The sequence below is a fragment of the Xiphophorus maculatus genome, chromosome 4 (genome assembly GCF_002775205.1).
Source record: "Xiphophorus maculatus strain JP 163 A chromosome 4, X_maculatus-5.0-male, whole genome shotgun sequence".
NCBI lineage: Eukaryota > Metazoa > Chordata > Actinopteri > Cyprinodontiformes > Poeciliidae > Xiphophorus > Xiphophorus maculatus.
Window position 1 is genome coordinate 1,269,454 of NC_036446.1, and position 17,709 is coordinate 1,287,162.

The 17,709-nt window shown below is 42.8% G+C and overlaps 1 protein-coding gene across 8 annotated transcripts in view; it reads left to right on the forward strand.

The window, feature by feature from the left end:
• shank2 (SH3 and multiple ankyrin repeat domains 2) overlaps positions 1-17,709 on the forward strand; it is a 165,044-nt gene that overhangs the window by 3,138 nt on the left and 144,197 nt on the right. For all 8 annotated transcript variants that reach the window (XM_023332072.1, XM_023332074.1, XM_023332075.1 and 5 more), the window contains exon 2: positions 4,308-4,371. In XM_023332072.1, the coding sequence (XP_023187840.1) occupies positions 4,360-4,371 (12 nt within the window). In that variant the 5' untranslated portion in view covers positions 4,308-4,359. The remainder of the gene's footprint in view (positions 1-4,307; positions 4,372-17,709) is intronic.

A 17,709-nucleotide genomic window follows, 5' to 3' on the forward strand; every position in this document is an offset into this window, starting at 1 on the left:
CTGTTTTGTGCAGGTTTGTTCTCCCTGACCCGTCTGCTGGGTTCTGGTGTTTCTCTGAGGCCAGAACCAGAACATTTGGTTAAAGCTGGACTCTGTTTATTGATTATAGGTGATTATAGGTTCTTCAGAACACAGGACATTTTTTCTCCAGACATGAAGGTTTTTGTGTTTCTGTAATCTGGATTTGAATGTTTTTTCAGGAATAACAGTCTCTTCCTCTCTGAGCTTCGTTTCACCTCATGTTGGTACAAAACTCATTTTCTCTGACTGACCAGCAGCAGCTTCCTCAGGAAGTCTCTGGCTTTTTTTCTCTGGTCATTCTGCACATTTTGGACCAGAACCGGGAACAGAACCCGTCTCTTCCTGTTGCTGGTTGGACGTTCCCGTCATGTCTTCAGTGTAATCGTTGTCCTGATCGTGGCGGCTCCGTTAAGGTCCAGTGAATGTTTCCCAGGGTGAACCGGACTGGAGCAGCTGATTCTCTTTTCCACCAGAGCAGAAACTTCCTGGTCTGACTTTCAAATGCATGAATATTTGTGACTCCAGTTGTCAGTTCACCTGCCAGAGGTTCATTTAGCAAACAGAAATAATTTACAACCTGAAGCAAGAGAAGTTTGATCTGAACTGTAAAAACATAAAAAAGTATTTTGTTTAGTTTCTGGTTCACTTAAAATAAGACTAAACTAAATTATCTGTAACTTTTTAGGAAGACATAGCAGCTTATTTTCAATCAATAATCTGATTATTTCACTTATATCAGGACATTTTCTCATGTCATAATTAAAATAATATGATGAACATTTTTTTCATAAAGGCTAAGAAATTATTGACTTAAAACAGTCTCGTATAACTTGCTGAAAAGTTACTGGTTATTTAGTTTAGTCTTATTTTAAGTGAACTGTGATATTTGCATTAGAAACTATTTTGTGTTTTTGCAGTGTGATTTAACCGTCTTGCTGTCTCTTTCATGGTGTATGTAAACTTGTGGTGTCAGCTGTTCCCCTGTTGCTCCGGGGTTGGTGCACATTTGCCCCCTGATGTCTGCAGAAGTCGTCTGTTTTCCTGCTCCGTGTTTATCTGTGGCCCCGGAGGAGCCAACAGGAAGTGTGTTTACGAGGCGGCGGCGTTGGATTCTGCCTTCTGCAGCGATTAAAGTCAAACGGGTCCGAGTTCCAGCCCTGAGGCCCGCCCAGGCTGCAGAGATCTGGACTCGCCTGGCTTCTCTCTCTGGTTTCCTCCTGCTGAGAGCGCCATCTGCTGGTAGAAACGGATGTTTAATCCTGGCAGGATTCCCCAGCAGACCCGCTGCGCTCCGACTGCAGGGGCCCGGTGACGCCGTGCGTCTGATTGTGGCTCTGTCAGCGTTTTAATTCCCATGGTCGCCTCACAAAGCGTTCAGGAGGGAAGTGAAGCTGCAGGGTTGGTTTGGGTGGATCTGATGATGAGGATGATGAAGAGATTTTTAACAAAAATAGATCAAATAGTCTAAAAAGCAGCAATAAAAGTCAGGATATTTCAGAAGTTGAGGGATTTTTATTCCAGGAAAATCCTAAAGTCAGTCCAGTCACAGCAGAAGTTTCTGAACGCCAACAGTCGAGTTAACGTACGGAGAGAAAACACGTCCAGGTGTCTCTGCTCTGCAAAGGCTGAGGAAGAAACACCCAGTGGAGGTGGAGCCGGATGGACGCTGCTCCCAACTGGAAACCAGTGAGAACAGAAAAGGATCTGATGAAGAAAGAAACTGCGGCTCTGAAACCGAAGCCTTAAGGCTTCACATGTGCAGCTGTTCACATGGACAAGGCAAAAGTCTCCTGCATAAAACGCTTGAAGGTCCAATGGGACGAAGGTGAAGCTCTTTGACCTCAGCTGGTGTTGGAACCACAGGAGGATCTGCTGTCATGGTAACGGTCCTGAAGGTCCGGTTTGTTCTGCAGAACAGATTCAGATTAAATCCATCTATATTTAATTTCACTAAATAAGAATTAAAGACACTCTGGGCTTCAAAAGGCCAGCTGCAAAACTTTACATGTTTTTTTCTGTTTAAGACACTCGATGAAGATTAAATTCAGAAGATTGGAAACTTTCATCGCTGCTGAGATCTTAAGAAGAATCGATTTTTAATGTGGAGCCACTTTGGATCCAACAGACATTTTGTGAAATTTCAGCAACAGTTGATAAAAGATTGTTTTCTGTTCTTAATTATTTCTGTTAGTTTAACACTAGGACTACCAGGATTTTGAGAAATTCCTATCTCTACCAAGAGGGGCCAAATTGGGTATCTTCCTAGAACTATCGAGAGAGGGCCAAACTGGGTTATTAGCATCCAAATGTGGCCAAACTGACGACTCTGAATGGTCTAATTAGCATCCCTGTAGATGTGACCATAGCCTGAGGGACCAGCAGGGGGGAGGAGAGCCAAACTCACTACATCAACTTTCACGCTGATTGTCCTTTGTCATTGTCAGTAATGGCCTTATTTACATAACAAAGGCGCCTCTTCACACCCTCTCTTGGAGGGCCAAACTGGCCCCTCTCTGGTACCTAGACGAAGATTCCCATTTTGGGAATCTTTGGTAGTTCTAGTTAAATCATATTTGCGGGGATGTTCATCTGCAAACGCAGCTAGAAATCTGCAGCGAAAATCAAACAGCACCGAGGCGAAGGTCAGAGGAGGAATCGGCCAAGAGGAGCAGAACCAGAACCAGAGAGGAGATGGACCAGGAGCAACTGGTCAGTCTGAGCACAAATTCAGTCATTTCACTGAATCTGGGCTCAACGACGTCTGATCTGATGAAGCTCGAAAAATGGAAAAATGTCCGTCTGGTGAGCAACGCAGCAAACAACCTGCTGCTGTTGGTGAAAGGAATGCTGGGAAATGAGGCGTAAAAATAACATTGAGTTTTTCTGATTGTAATCTTTTCAAGTGACGGAAAATATTTTCAAAAAGTGTTTTTTATTTTGATCGTCTCTTCTGTACTCAGGAGTTTGTTTAATTATGAGAATAAATTCGTTGCATCAGTAAAATAGAGACATAAAATTCCCATAAAACATCTTTAAAATGAGCAGAAGTCGTTTTAATGAGAAAAATCTTCAACGTTCACATTGATCTGATCTGATGTGATCAACTCAGTCGTTGGTCAATAGTTTCAAAGTCCAGATGATAATTTGATGCTCATGTGATGAAATATTTCCTTATTGGTAAAACTGATATCAAAGTATAACTTCAAAAGATTCTCAACATTCCTCATTTTAATATTTTCTCATAACTTTACTGCTTTATATTCCAAATATTACGACTTTATTCTCATAGTTAGAAACCTAAACTTTTAGCCCGGCCATGGTCATCATCAAGTTGACCTGAAGTCCAAATAAATGGAAGCTGAAAACAAGATGGCCGCCCTGAACTACGGAAACCCACAGAGGTCATTAGTGGGGAAAAATCAAAATTTTCCCAAAATGAAATCTTCTAAACAAAAAGTTAAATTGACTGATAAATCATTGTTTCACCTGGACCCGGCTGATGACCTCACATCAGGTCACCTGAAGATAAAACCTTCATGTCAACATTTTCAGAGAAACACACAGGAATCTTTGTAGCCTCCGATTTTTCTGGTTTTGGCGCTGCAGAGATGAACTGGAACAGCTGACAGATTTTTATTGCATCTTTGATCTTCAGCTTCTTGCCTGTTTGTAGCCCTTCCTCCTCCTCCTCCTCCTCCTCATCCTCCTCGTTTCTGTCCGCCAGCGCTCAGAGATCTGACAGCGTGCGAAGGCAGCATCACTGTAATCAGGTTCAGCTGAACAGAATATAAAATCCTGCTCTTACTGTACAGGAAGCCCATTTATTATCTATTAACTATGATTCACAATTCATCTCCATTTGCTTCTTTTTGGATGAAACAAACCTAGAAATGCTCATCATTTTGTTTGGTATTTATGGAGATTATTGGTTTGGGGAAAAAAGCTTCGCCCTGGAATTGGAAACATTTAGATCATTTCTGTTAATATCATAAAATGAAGAAGTTTTCGTCTTGGCGCTGCAGGCAGGAGGTGGATCAGATAAATGCTGAGTGTTTGTGTCCAACATGTTGCATAACCCCAGACTGAATGTTACAAACCAAGAACACAAGTGATTAAAACAGTAAAAGCTGTAAAGTGACTGATGGCTTAACGCAGGCGGACTGGAGGGAAACACCTTGAAGCTGATGGTTTTTCTCATGTCTGCACTTTCCGCTGTTCAGATGAAATATTGAATTTGTTAATATTTGAACGTTATGAGGTCATTTGGTTTCCTCCTCTCCTCTCAGGGAGCGCCGGAAGCCGGACCCGGTCCTTCAGAGCGGTTCTCCTCCGGATCCGATGGCTGAAATGGTACGTAGATCCGCCTGAAGTTCACCAGCCTCAGCTGAACGGACCAGATCTCCAACACACGAACGCATCGTCAGTTAGACGCATTACTCTGATGATGATGATGATAGGCTTGTTGAAGGTTTTTCTGCTGCCACTTTTCTCTCTCCTCTCCATCCAGCTCAGATTTGTTTAAGCTCAACTTTATCTTTTTTAATGTATTTTTAGAATTTCAAAGTTTTTCAGACACATTTTCCATCCACAGTTAAAACACAGCTGTGCTGCATTGACATGATGGTTCTGTGCTGAAAGATTTCCAGATTCAAGTTGAGTTTTTGTCCTGAAAGCCTGGAGGGATTTTTAAAGGCCAGGGATGAATGATCTGTAGGGGGCGCTACAAACACAACCTGATGGATTTCAGGTGGGCTGGTTGCTCTGAAGTTTTGGGAAGTTTCTGCTTTTGGAGGAAACTTGTCTGAATATTTTGTCTCCTTTTATCGGTGCTGAAGTTTAGTTCGGATGGATGCTGTGTTGCATTCAGGTTCCCAGATCATTACTGAGTTTAGAAGGTGGTAAATTCCTGCAGCTCCAGTTATTTATTGTGTATTTGTTGTGATTGTTGTAGTTTTGGTCTAAAGTGGACAGAGAAACGTTTCAGATTCAGGATTATAATGTTTGGAATATTTTTCTCTGCCAGATGAAAAATGAAACGCGCCTCAGATAAAGTTGAGTCGGTGGGAGAAGTTTTATCAGCAAATATTAAATATTTAACTTTAGATGAAAGTGATAAAAAGTAACTTCCTTAGGCTCCACCAGCAAACAGGAACTAAAACTTAATGTTTGAGTTTTAACGTCTGTTTGTCTGCAGCCTGAACTAATAAAGGTTTTTATCACCACTTCCTGTTTCCAGATCAAAGCAAATTAATCTGATTTATTAAGTTTGGATTTTAATGCCTAAATGAAGCAGCTGTAGAAACACACTTATCAAAACTATTATTATTTATTTGCACTTGTTTGAATGTGGCAGCGCCCCCTGCTGGTGGCTATGAACACAGTCATGACCCAATCAGTTTATTTATGTGGGAAAATTTTGATCAAAAACCAAATTATGTCCATAAAACGTTTTACCTGCTGCATAAGATCCATGACTGACCGATAGAGAAAATAAATAATCTGTCAGAAGAGAGAAATAAATTTTCTGATTAAAGTCGGATGAGTTTCTTTTAGCAACAGTTTGGAAACTTATTTTGTTTTCTGAATTCTGCGATATTTAAACTGTATTTAAAAAACAAATCCACTGTAGATTTGTTTAAGGTTATTGATAAATTCATAAATATATTTATTTGTTTATACAAGCACATGTTATTATGTATGAAATAAATATTAGGGTTGATTTTTATTGGAATAAAACAGAAACATCTTTTATTTCTCCTTCCTTGGTAAATCCATCAGCCTCAAAGTGACCGGCGTATGGCCGCATATAGAGATAATAATCATAATAAAACAAGAGAAAACAATTTAAGATTTTATTTCAGGCGAGTCGCTGAACCTGCAGAGCCTCTGGTTCCCCTGAAGAGCAAAAAAAAAATCTGATTTAAAACATCTGATAACAAAGAAGAGACGTTAAAATAAAGTTTGAACAATGATAATAATTATTTATCTTCATTTTAATAAAAAAATGGTTGACCAGCTGGTTTATTGTTACTTTGACATGCAGTTGGCCAAACTGTTAGCATGGCCAGCGGTCGGTAATCCTGGATTATTCTGTGGAACGTAACTCCAGATTATTCAGGAAAAAATTAATTTCTTTCTAAAATAATGAAAAGAATCAGTTTGGGAAACGGAAGCAGCTAGCCGCTAGGCTAACTGACTCCTTATGACAGGATTTTATTCATGGAAGGAGGAACTCATGTTTCCTTGGCTCAGTTACTGAAATAAATGTTTGCATTATTTACATTTTTATTTTTTCAGAACTTGTTCAGATAAAACTGAAGACGTCCTGAATTATTTACTGTATAATGATAAAAGCATCTCAGTGATTTTATTTTAACTGAGGCTTCCAGGACGTTTCTCTGTGAAACGTCTTTCCATGCAGACTGAGGACTTTAAGAGCTTCAGCCTGAATTATGGCTTCAGCCTCTGCTGCATCCTGAACGGCTCAAAGGAAAAATCTGGACACAGAAGCATAAAGCTGAGCGATGGCGGACGTTCAGAGCCGTTTGTAGACGGCTGAGTTCATGCAGAGCAGAAAAATCCTCCTGATGGAGAATCAGACCGAAGATCTGCATCAACCAGAGACGATGATTTCTGATTAGCTGTAGATATTAAACTGATTTCTAAGAAAAACAATAATTACAAAAAAGAAATGTCACTAGACAGAAGTCGCAGTGGGACGAGATTAAAATCATAACACTAGAAAAAAATTGTAATATTAAGAGAATAATGTCAGTAAAGTGAATAAATTTAAATTATTATAATAAAGTTGTAACAATATGAGAAAAAATCGTAGTTTTATGAGAACTTCCACATAAAAAATAATGAGATAAATGTATCAGTTTTATAAATGATAAATATTTTAACACATCGGATTATCAGCAGCTGAAAACGAAACGATCACAAACTGAGCTGCTCAGATCAAATCCTCATGACTATCCAAGCTTTTTCTCATTAAAACAACTTTCTGATAATATTGACCTTTTATTGAACCAGTATTATGATTTTATTCTCATAATTAAGAAAAAACAAACATATCTCATTATATATATTTTTAGATTTCTTTCTCTCTGATGTTGAGTTTAAATGTTTTGCTTCAGTTTTATGTTTATTTGGTGTTTCTGATATATAACTTCTACATTTATACGTAATAATTTAGTTGTGTTCCTGGACGTAGTTTACTGGTTATTGAAAAGCAGAAAGTTTCTCTGAGCCGCAGCGTCTCTCTGGTGGGTCAGTCACAGGTCAGTGAATTCCCAGTGTGCTTGAACTAGGCCACTCAGCGGTGACACCTGGAGCGTTAAGCTGCGATGTGACCAGGAGGATCCCAGCTGCTTCCAGGGCAGGAGGAGCTGAAATCAAAGTGTTGCTGAGGTCATTCAGCAGCGTGTTGCTGCTTTCTGCAGACATGTTTTCACCATGTTTTCTCTCGGCAGGCGTGTGATTGGCTCTGCGTGTCGCTGTGTGTGCTGGATGCTCTTTATTCTGCTCATATTGCTCTTTAAATTTGGGTCGTTTATCTCAAGCTGCTCCATTGATTGTTGTCGTGGCCGGCCTGCCATCGATTGGACACTTTCCCCACTTGTCGTGTCTCGTCTGGGTTTTCATGACCTGCACCAGGAGAAACCTGCTGCTGCCAAACTTTGGTTTATTTCAGGCCTTCACAGGAGCAAAACAACCAGATGGACAGATCTTCAGGACATTCCCTCTGCTGGTTATTCACCAGCAGATAGAAGTAAATATTATTCCCACCATTTTCCCTTTTAACGTTTCCTCTTCTCAAACAAAATGGCAATTAAAATAACAAGCAACCAAAGAATTAAATTGCAAATTAAATAACTGCATAGCAATACAATAAATCTATTTAACCCTATTCCTGACATCTTGATAAAATCATAACTTTATACATTATTTTAAACTGTTTTAAGTTTTCTCTCTGCTTCAGCTCAGCCTTTATCCCACAGCTGAACACAAACGCTTCTCCTGGTTGTTTGTAATACTTTTAAATTTACTCTCAAACCTTGAACCTTTTCTGGACGCTGTTTGGTGTTTGTGTCATTAAACATGATCTCTCTTCCATCACATTTAACTAAATCTGGGACTTTAAGTTCCCCTGCTTACAGGAAAAGTGAATTGATAGAAATATTCAGCATTATGATGTTTCTCTCTTTGGTAATGTAATTAACAGCTGTAATAATGTAATGTATGTGTTACCCCAAACCTCTGAACAGTAAGTTGATTATAAGATTAATGAACAGTATAGAGTATTGACTGCACTATGATCTAAAACATGTTTTTCTTCATTGAGGATTTTCACAGTTTAGATTTCAAATACTTGATGTGTAATTTCCAGTTTAGCTGAGACTTTATATCTCTTTACATTTTTATTTTTCTCTTTTATTCTGAAACATATTCTCGGGGTGTGTGCTAAAAGCTTTGTTAGCTTCATCGGGAAATCTGTTCATTCATTTAGACATCGCAGATGGCTGCTAATGCAAGAGACACCAGCTTGAAAAGTCTGTTTGGGAAACGAGATAAAAGTGGGACATGGAGAAAATAACGTGTGTGTGTGTGTATGTGTGGGTGTGTGTGGGTGTGTGTGGGTGTGTGTGCGTGGGTGTGTGTGTGTGTGTGTAGGAAGTGGGGTCCAAGTTTTTGAGTGAGCAAATAAATTACCAGCCAAGTGAACAAATTTGGCAAAGAGAAGAGAGAATGAAGGCGCCAGATAAACCCAGTTGGGTTTAACTTCAGAACGGTTCAGGCCCGTTTTCACACTTTGGTTCTTCAAAGGTCACCGAGCGTCACCAGCTCATTATGACCCATATTTTTCAATGGGTCATAATGTTTTGATTTCTGTCAAACATGCAGAAACATTAACTGCCAAGCACGGCGTGGAGGGATCATGCTTTGGGCTTGTTTTCAGTCGGCCATGAACTCCAGCATTAAAGGAAAATCTGGATTTGGCCCAAATCTCTCCACAAAAGATAGAGGAGAGTTATTGGAAACAGTGATTGCTGAGTGTTTTCGGTTTGGTTTGTTGCTCAGATATTAAGAATCCAAACACTTGTTTTGCTGGAAGGATTGTGAAACAGAAAAGGTTCCTGGACCTTGTGAAGGCGACACCAGCAGCACCAGCAGCACCAGCAGCACCAGCAGCACCAGCAGAGGTGGAGAGACTTTGGGTTTCTGTCCCTCAGGCGGCCAGCGGTTGGTGAATCATTTCCAGGAGCGATAAAGACTCTCTGGCGTCGCAACGTGGAAATATTATCCCCACTGGATAATAAAATGTCCTGATATTCTCTAACCATCAAACCCAACTCAGAGACTCACATGTTCTCATTTGGCTTAAAAATTTATCTTCGCTGAAATTAAAACCCTGAACTTAGAAAACATCTTTTTAAATCACAATTAGGGAACTGAAGGGAAACAAAAGGATGATCTCAGGTTTCCTTAGAGATATTATTACCAGGTGAACTGGAAATGTTTTATCTAAGAATAATAACATTATAGTTTCAGCAAACTATTATAAAATAGAAGAATCAGAACTTAGTTTGTCTAATTGTGTGACTATAATTATAGGTTCAGTAGAACGAAACTGGACTCTTCAGTTCTGAACATTTAGATCAGCCGGTTTATGACGTGTGGTCAAAACAATCACTCTAATTGGGACACTAAGGTCACTAACTGGACCATTAAAGTCTCTAATTAGGTTATTATTGATCACTAATCGGGTCGTTATGTTACGTGATGATCCAGTTTTGTCCCTTCGATGCTGTCGGTTGGTTTCAACACGTCTTGATGCGTCAGGGCTGCAGAGTTGGTGTTAGAAAGATGAAATCTGAAGCCGCCTCCTCTGGTTAGTTTAGTTTTTTCTGTTTATCATAGATGACTTCCTTCACTGATCTGAAGCTGCTCATGTTTCCTGTCCAAAATGTGGACATTAGTGTCTTCAAACAAGTTCCTCTCATCCTTGAGATAAAAAAATCCTCTGATTCTTGACATGATGATTTGCTTTCCTCAGCTGGGTGATCAGTTTGTGGAGCTGCTGGTTAGTTTCTCCAGCTGTGATCATTCCTACCTGAGCTCATGTGTGGGAGATTTATCCTTGGAATGAACTGATCTCTAACAGTGTTGGGTTTGAAATGTGCCTGGAAAAGCCTGGAAAAGCCTTTGAATGTCCATTTAGGATGAGGATCTTCACCAAAGTACCAAACTGTTTCTCAGTGCAGCTATTTTATTAAAGTTTGAGATCAGCTCAGGGTTCAGTGACCCTGAGCTGATCTCAGCAGCAGGCTGACACTAAAAATGGAAATAAAATCCCTGAAACAGAAAAACCTTTACAAAACACATCGAAACGTTTTCATGCAGCTTTTTGTTTCCGATGTAAATAAAAGGCTGGAGGTCAGAACTGCAGTTTAGTGTTTATAAAAACCTCGTTTTAAACAGACATGAAACACGATCCAACATAAATCTGTTTCCACACGTTTCCCACCTTCAATGTGACAAATGCAAAGTTCACCTGAAACACAGAAGAAGGCAAAACAAAAACAGCTCAGGTTCAGAATTTAATTTTCTTAGAAGAACCACATTTAGTCAGTCTTTTATTTTTGTGGGTACACTTCCTGTGTTGCCCCAAAGTCTCCAACTTTTTAAAAGTCAAAGGTCAAAGTTTACGTCTGTAGCTGTGGCGAACTCCCAAACAAACTGATGCACTTCGTCCAACCTGCCTTTTCCAAACTCCATCACATGAAGTTTTGACGTTGATAGTTCAGAAATACTTTGGGATTCTGTCATCTAATATCCACCGTTGTCCTCTTGAACAATCACATTAATATTATTATTCAAATCTTTTCATTTGTTTTAAACAAACAACAATGAAACAGACAAAAGCAAAAGGACAACAGCTGCTGACATCACACATTCAGTGAGGGGGGGGGCCGTTTACTCAGGAGACGTTTGTCTCAGAACACAAAGGAAATGGCTGCAGGTGGTGATGTGTTGCTGAACAGTCGTTGGCTGCAGGTGATGATGCTCAAGCTTCAGATGAAACATGTCAGACGGAGGAGCAGCTCTCGTCCAGCTGAATAATATTAGACAATAATATTAACAAATGCTGTGACATGGAGGGGAAACCAAAAATAAAGCAGTTATAGAACTTCCATCACCGTTCCTGGTACATAGAAATGTAATCGTCCTAAAGATTGAGAAGGAGTGAAGCCTGGAGCAAAACCAAGACGTATGACTGAGACCAGCAGGGCTGGACCCACACCGGACGGGCCCACACCGGACGGGCCCACACCGGACGGGCCCACACCGGACGGGCCCACACCGGACGGGCCCACACCGGACGGACCCACACCGGACGGGCCCACACCGGACGGACCCACACCGGACGGGCCCACACCGGACGGGCCCACACCGGACGGGCCCACACCGGACGGACCCACACCGGACGGGCCCACACCGGACGGGCCCACACCGGACCACACCAGACGGGCCCACATCAGACGGGTCCACACCGGACCACATCAGACGGGTCCACACCAGGATCCACACCATGAGTCCAGCTAGTTTACTGGGTGACAAGTCAACCACATTAATATAAACACCAAAAGTGATCTCTGGTTCAGTTCGAATACATATGTGAACACCAAGCGGACCGGAAACCGCTCCAAAAGCAGGAAGTGGACTATAGTGCAGGGCATTCTGGGTAAATACAACCAAAACAAAAGCATTAGCCCAGGCTAGGAGAAATGGACGTGGCGTTTAGCTGAAGACAAAAGAGAAATGTTCCAACTGCTGGAATCTGACGCCTCCATTTTTATTTCCATCTGGTGAAGAAGGAAGTTGCTCTCAGTGTCTTCAGAGGTTTTAGTTTCGTTTCCTTCAGTGGTTCTTGGCGCAGCGCCCCCACAGGTTCCACTGGTACTGACTGAACCAGGGAGTATTTATACCGCAGACTTTGGGATCCTACACTGAGATAAACTAGATGCTGATTCCCACTTTGCCCTCTGAGTGGATCAAGCTCATTGACAAAGGAGAGCTTTGTCAGCAAACGGTTCCTAGGACTGTTTGCTGAAGGAGCAGAAGCTGAAGTCATTCTTAGAACCGGATTCTTTAAACACAAGATGATTCTATTCACAGCGGACTAACTTTGGTTCAGTTGATGCAGGATCTGAAGAAACTCTTTGGACCGGAGCTCAAAAGCACCAGAGAGCAGATAAAATGCTGAATGAGCTGTTGCTCAGAGAGGATCCTGCAGTATGATGCAGCACGTTGCTGTAAATCCTCCAGGTTTACACCAACTGGTGCCCAAACTCATCCCAGCATGAGCTGGTGGTTAGATTTCTTCTTGCGTCATTAAAATCTCATTTGTTCTTTGTTTCTCATTTGTTGGTTGAAGCAGAGTGACCCACTTTCTGCACACAGAGTGTATTAATAATTAATGCTCTATATGTTGAATCAGGACGACCTGGATTTGATTGGTTATTTGCTCTTTAAAGAGTTCATCTATTTAAAAGGTCTCCATTGTCTGCTGCTGTGGATCTACCAAAAATATCCGTCCGTCTGTCCGTCCATTCAGTCCTGCTTGTCCTTACAGTCAGCGTACATCCAGGTGGGTTCCACCCTGGACCGATCGCTAGTCAGTCTCAATTGACCTCAGGTATGTCAATAAATTGACAGAACATGTATTGAGTGTGAGATAAACACACACACTTACACATTATTATTTGTTCAGAAAGATGTATGCGCTCACATCAGTCTGACTGCGCGCTCAACACCAACCTGTAAAACCTTTATAGTTGAACTAGAGGTCTGCGTGTAACAGCTGATCAAACTTTGAGGCTTTTCTTGGTGCAGTCGTCTCTTCATAGAGGGAGGATTTAAATGTCGGTACATGTGAACCTGCTCTGCAACAACACCTAATAAACAGGCCATTTAAGGGAAATGTGAAACTCTTCAATGTGTCAATTATAAACCCAACGTAACCCGACTATACCATCACTGTTACTGGAGGATAAAAAAACTGTTAAAAATAAAGCAGTGATGCTTCAGCTGTGGCCACCATGTCTATGATGCACTGAGGGAAACCCTGGATAATGATGTACCCGACATCCTGTTGTCTTCCTGCAGATCCCAGCCAGACAGCAGCATGTAGTACAGCTGGTCGCTCTGTAACTGAACGGCTGAAGTTTGTGGCATAATTAGAAAGTAAACTTGCTAAACAAGATGAAATCATGCCTTTAGAAATTAAACCAAACTGCGTATCGGATTTGGTCACACAACAAGAATTTAAGAGCTTAATCAAAAGTCAGGCATGGGATATGTATTTCACATTCAGATGATGATAAATTAGACCCTGCAGGAGCCGAGCTTCCTGAACGTTTCCAGATAACGAGCTGAAGCTACTTAAAGAATCCAATTAGCTCTAATAAGCTTCACACTACCTGAAGCTGAGCCTGGAGTGTGAGTTTACTGTACAACACACACACACGCGCATGCCAGCACACACACACACACCCCCCCACACTCCTCTACACCCCAACACACACACGCCCACACACAGCCCTTTCTTTCCCTGCTTCACTTAATTTATGTCACAAAACACACAGACATGTCTCCATCCTGAGTCGGACCCTTCCTGGTTGCCTCCAGGTCTCTCTCTGGGCTCTGGGACCTTCCTGGTTGCCTCCAGGTCTCTCTCTGGGCTCCGGGACCTTCCTGGTTGCCTCCAGGTCTCTCTCTGGGCTCCAGAGGTTTGGCCCCTCTGGTGCTCTCGGGGCCCGTCATCGGTCAGCAGACGGTTGGGTTGATCTCTCCGTCAGAAACGCTCATTGTTCTGGTGCTGCTCAGAACAAACATTTGGACCAGATGCAGGACTGGACTTGACTCCCTGGTTCCATGATGAACCGCTGATGTTTCACCACCTGTGGTTCAGAAGTTTGCACACGCCCAGAGGGAGAGACCTGGAGGCAACCAGGAAGGGCCCGGAGCCCAGAGAGAGACCTGGAGGCAACCAGGAAGGGCCTGGAGCCCAGAGAGAGACCTGGAGGCAACCAGGAAGGGCCCGGAGCCCAGAGGGAGACCTGGAGGCAACCAGGAAGGCCCCGGAGCCCAGAGGGAGACCTGGAGGCAACCAGGAAGGCCCCGGAGCCCAGAGGGAGACCTGGAGGTATTTAAATTAAACTGGTTGATTTCCTTTGAAGCAGAGCTTCCTGCTCCATTCAGTCTGGATCTGTGTGAGGTCATTTCCTGTTGGACCACCCAGCTGTCTGGTGGTTCCTGGGTCATTCCTGAACATCCAAACCATTTGCCTGTCATGAACCAACCATGGAGGTCATTTTCCCAGTATAAATAAAAACATCTCTGTGTTCTTGCCTCATCATTTCTTCATGGAAAACTGGAACTTCTGCAGAAACTCCACTAACAAGAATCCAAGGATTTTTGAGATTTTTCCCTCTTTCTGGTTTCAGTTGTTATATTTCCTGCTTGCCTCGATACCATCAACTTTCAATTTGTAATTTTCCGTTATTATCAGCGGTTTTTATCCGTCAGCCAGAGATTACAGAGAAATCCACCATATAAATGTCAGCGAACTGAAAGGTCACTTCCCCGGTTAGGTTATAAGAAAACTGAGGGAAATTACTGCGGACATGTTTCGGGTTGTAAAACACAATGACATAAGTGATATAAATAAGTTGAATAGTTGTAGTTTCCTGCAGAAGCAGCTGGAGGTCGACGGATTAAACGGCTCAGATGCAGATCAGTGTTTATTATGCAGAAGTTAAAGAAGATTTTAACGTATTTATGCTGATGAGTTTGCTAAACTCCACGTGTCACTCCTCACTGCTTCGACTGTCAGATAAGCGTAGTTTAATTAGTGTTTGCTTTTTGCCTTCGTCCCACTAATTCCTTTCATGCATGTAAATATGTGATGCGCGTTAATGTGGTTTTTGTAGCAGGAGCCTCCAGTAAGGCTCCTCCATGATAGAAATCTGTGAATGTTGAAAACAGTGATTGAGGTTTTCTGGGACGGTTATTGAAGCTGACGGGTTGGAATGAATGCAGTAATCACGTGGAGTGTCTCAGATGGAGATGAAGATGAAATTCGTCATTGTTTGTCTGCGCTCAGACCGGCGCTCTGGTTTGGTTTGGCTGCTTTCAGCCAGAAATGAGCGAGTTTAGACTCCAGCTCAAACCGACGGAAGCGTTAGCGTCTTCCCCGCCGCCTGGCAGCTCATCCCGGCTCGTTGTCTCTTCTAATCGGGCCGGACGGTTAATGGATCTGCAGGTTGCAGCCGTATGAACAGATGAGGCCTGGGATTGCTTTTCTTTAACTATCTGCCAAATTCACTGCTTTTTTCTTCTTCCATCTGAATGAGTTTGTGTTTCATCTGCCATCAAAGATGTGAGCAGATGTGAGCAATTTTACTGCAAAACGCAGACGGGATTAAAAACACCAATCAGAGCCGGTTGTGGTAGAGACAGAGCAGAAACAGAGACTTTTAACAACATTTTTGTTGCCATTTCCTGACTTATGAGGATCAACATGAATGTTATGTTTTCTTTTCTTTCCCATTTTGAAGTTTGTCCAGTTGAGGGGTTTGTTTGACCCGTGGTTCTGGTTTGGTTAAAGAAGCCAAAGTTTGTTTGTTCTCCACTAATGTTGGCCTAACATAGTCATAAAACCGCAACCCATAGATAATACTTCTGAGGCGCTTTGACACCAAGTTACCATGGCAACCACCATTATATTTGCATCCAAGGACCAGTCGGACCTGGAATTAGTTGAATTATAAAATCAAAAGGTTAAAATTTGTAGTATTTTTTGGTTTGTTAGACTGAACAGTTTGTTGTTTCTCAGTTTTAGCATCAGACATAAAAGTTCCTCTCGTTAAATATTACCCATCATCCTTTGTGAATAAATCAGACTGAAGCAGGACGGCGGTGAAACCGATCAGATAAACGGTTCCGGTTCCGCCGTCCCTGACGCTCGCTGAGCTCTGAGCTGAAGCGCTGCTCTAATGAAGTCCAAACGCAGCGGTTCTGTTTCTGATTTGATCCACTCAGAGATTCTTTATCTGCTGCGGCGCCCAGGTCTCTCCAGGCTGAAACCCGTTTTGTCTGTCAGCCGTTATTAAAGCAGCGGTTCGTCTGTCTGCTGCGGTTCTGCAGCCAGAGAACAGGAAGGACAGAGGAGACCAGAACAACAATAACCGCTTTGCATCAGCTCATAATGACAAGGTCAGAGGTCAACGGCGATGTAGACCTTCTAAAGATCAGAAACCTCCTGTTGATGACGGAGAGCCACAGATTTTTATCTATGGAGCTCAAACTGATTTAAAAGTATTTAAATGTATTTACTCATGTTTTGAAAATCAAAGCTGTGAAGACGATGCTGCTTCATTTAATCATTTATGAAACCAATCAGTTTCATAAATGTTTGGTTATGACTTGATAAAAATGCTGAGCAGAAAAGTGTTTCAGTCTTCAGCTCAGAAGCTGCTCTGGTTTTAAACCAACGGTTTTTCATCAGCTTTAAAATTCAATTATAAAATCCTTTATTATCCCAAAGGGAGATTAAATGTTACTCATGTCATAAATGATCTTTCAGGAGTTTTTGTGAATTCTGATGCAGTGTGGAAAAATCTCCTGTAGCAGTCAGTGTTGCAACAAATCTGAAGAAGCCTGTCTGAAGGCTGCTGCTGCGACTCATGCTAACAACTCCATCCATCCATCCATCCATCCATCCATCCATCCATCCATCCATCCATCCATCCATCCATCCATCCATCTTCTTCCACTTATCCGGGGTCGGGTCGCGGGGTCAGCAGCTTCAGAAGGGAGGCCCAGACTTCCCTCTCCAGCCTCTTGTTCCAGCTCCTCCTGGGGAATCCCGAGGCGTTCCCAGCCCAGCCGAGAGACATCGTCCCTCCAGCTTGTCCTGGGTCTTCCCCGGGGCCTCCTCCCGGTGGGACGTGCCCGGAACTCCTCACCAGGGAGGCGTCCAGGAGGCATCCTGACCAGATGCCCCTGAATTGGCTCCTCTTGATGTGAAGGAGCAGTGGCTCTGCTCTGAGTCCCTCCCTGATTACTGAGCTTCTCTCTCTAAGGGAGAGCCCAGCCACCCTACGGAGAAAACCCATTCCGGCCGCTTGTATCCGCGATCTCGTTCTTTCGGTCATGACCCAAAGCTCATGACCATAGATGAGGGTGGGAACGTAGATCGACCGGTAAATGGAGAGTTTCGCTTTTTGGCCCAGCTCTCTCTTCACCACGACGGACCGGTACAGCGCCCGCTTAACGGCAGACGCTGCGCCAATCCGCCTGTCGATCTCCTGCTCCCTTCTTCCCCCATTCGTGAACAAGATCCCGAGATACTTGAACTCCTCCACTTGGGGCAGGACACCCCCCCCCCGACCCGGAGAAGGCACTCTACCCTTTTCCGGCTCAAGACCATGATGGCCTCGGATTTGGAGGCACTGATCCCCATCCCGGCCGCTTCACACTCGGCTGCGAACCGCTCCAGCGAGAGCTGCAGATCACGACCTGATGAAGCCAGAAGGACCACATCGTCTGCAAAAATCAGAGATGAGATCCTAAGGCCACCAAATCGGATCCCCTCAACACCTTGGCTGGTCTAGAGAT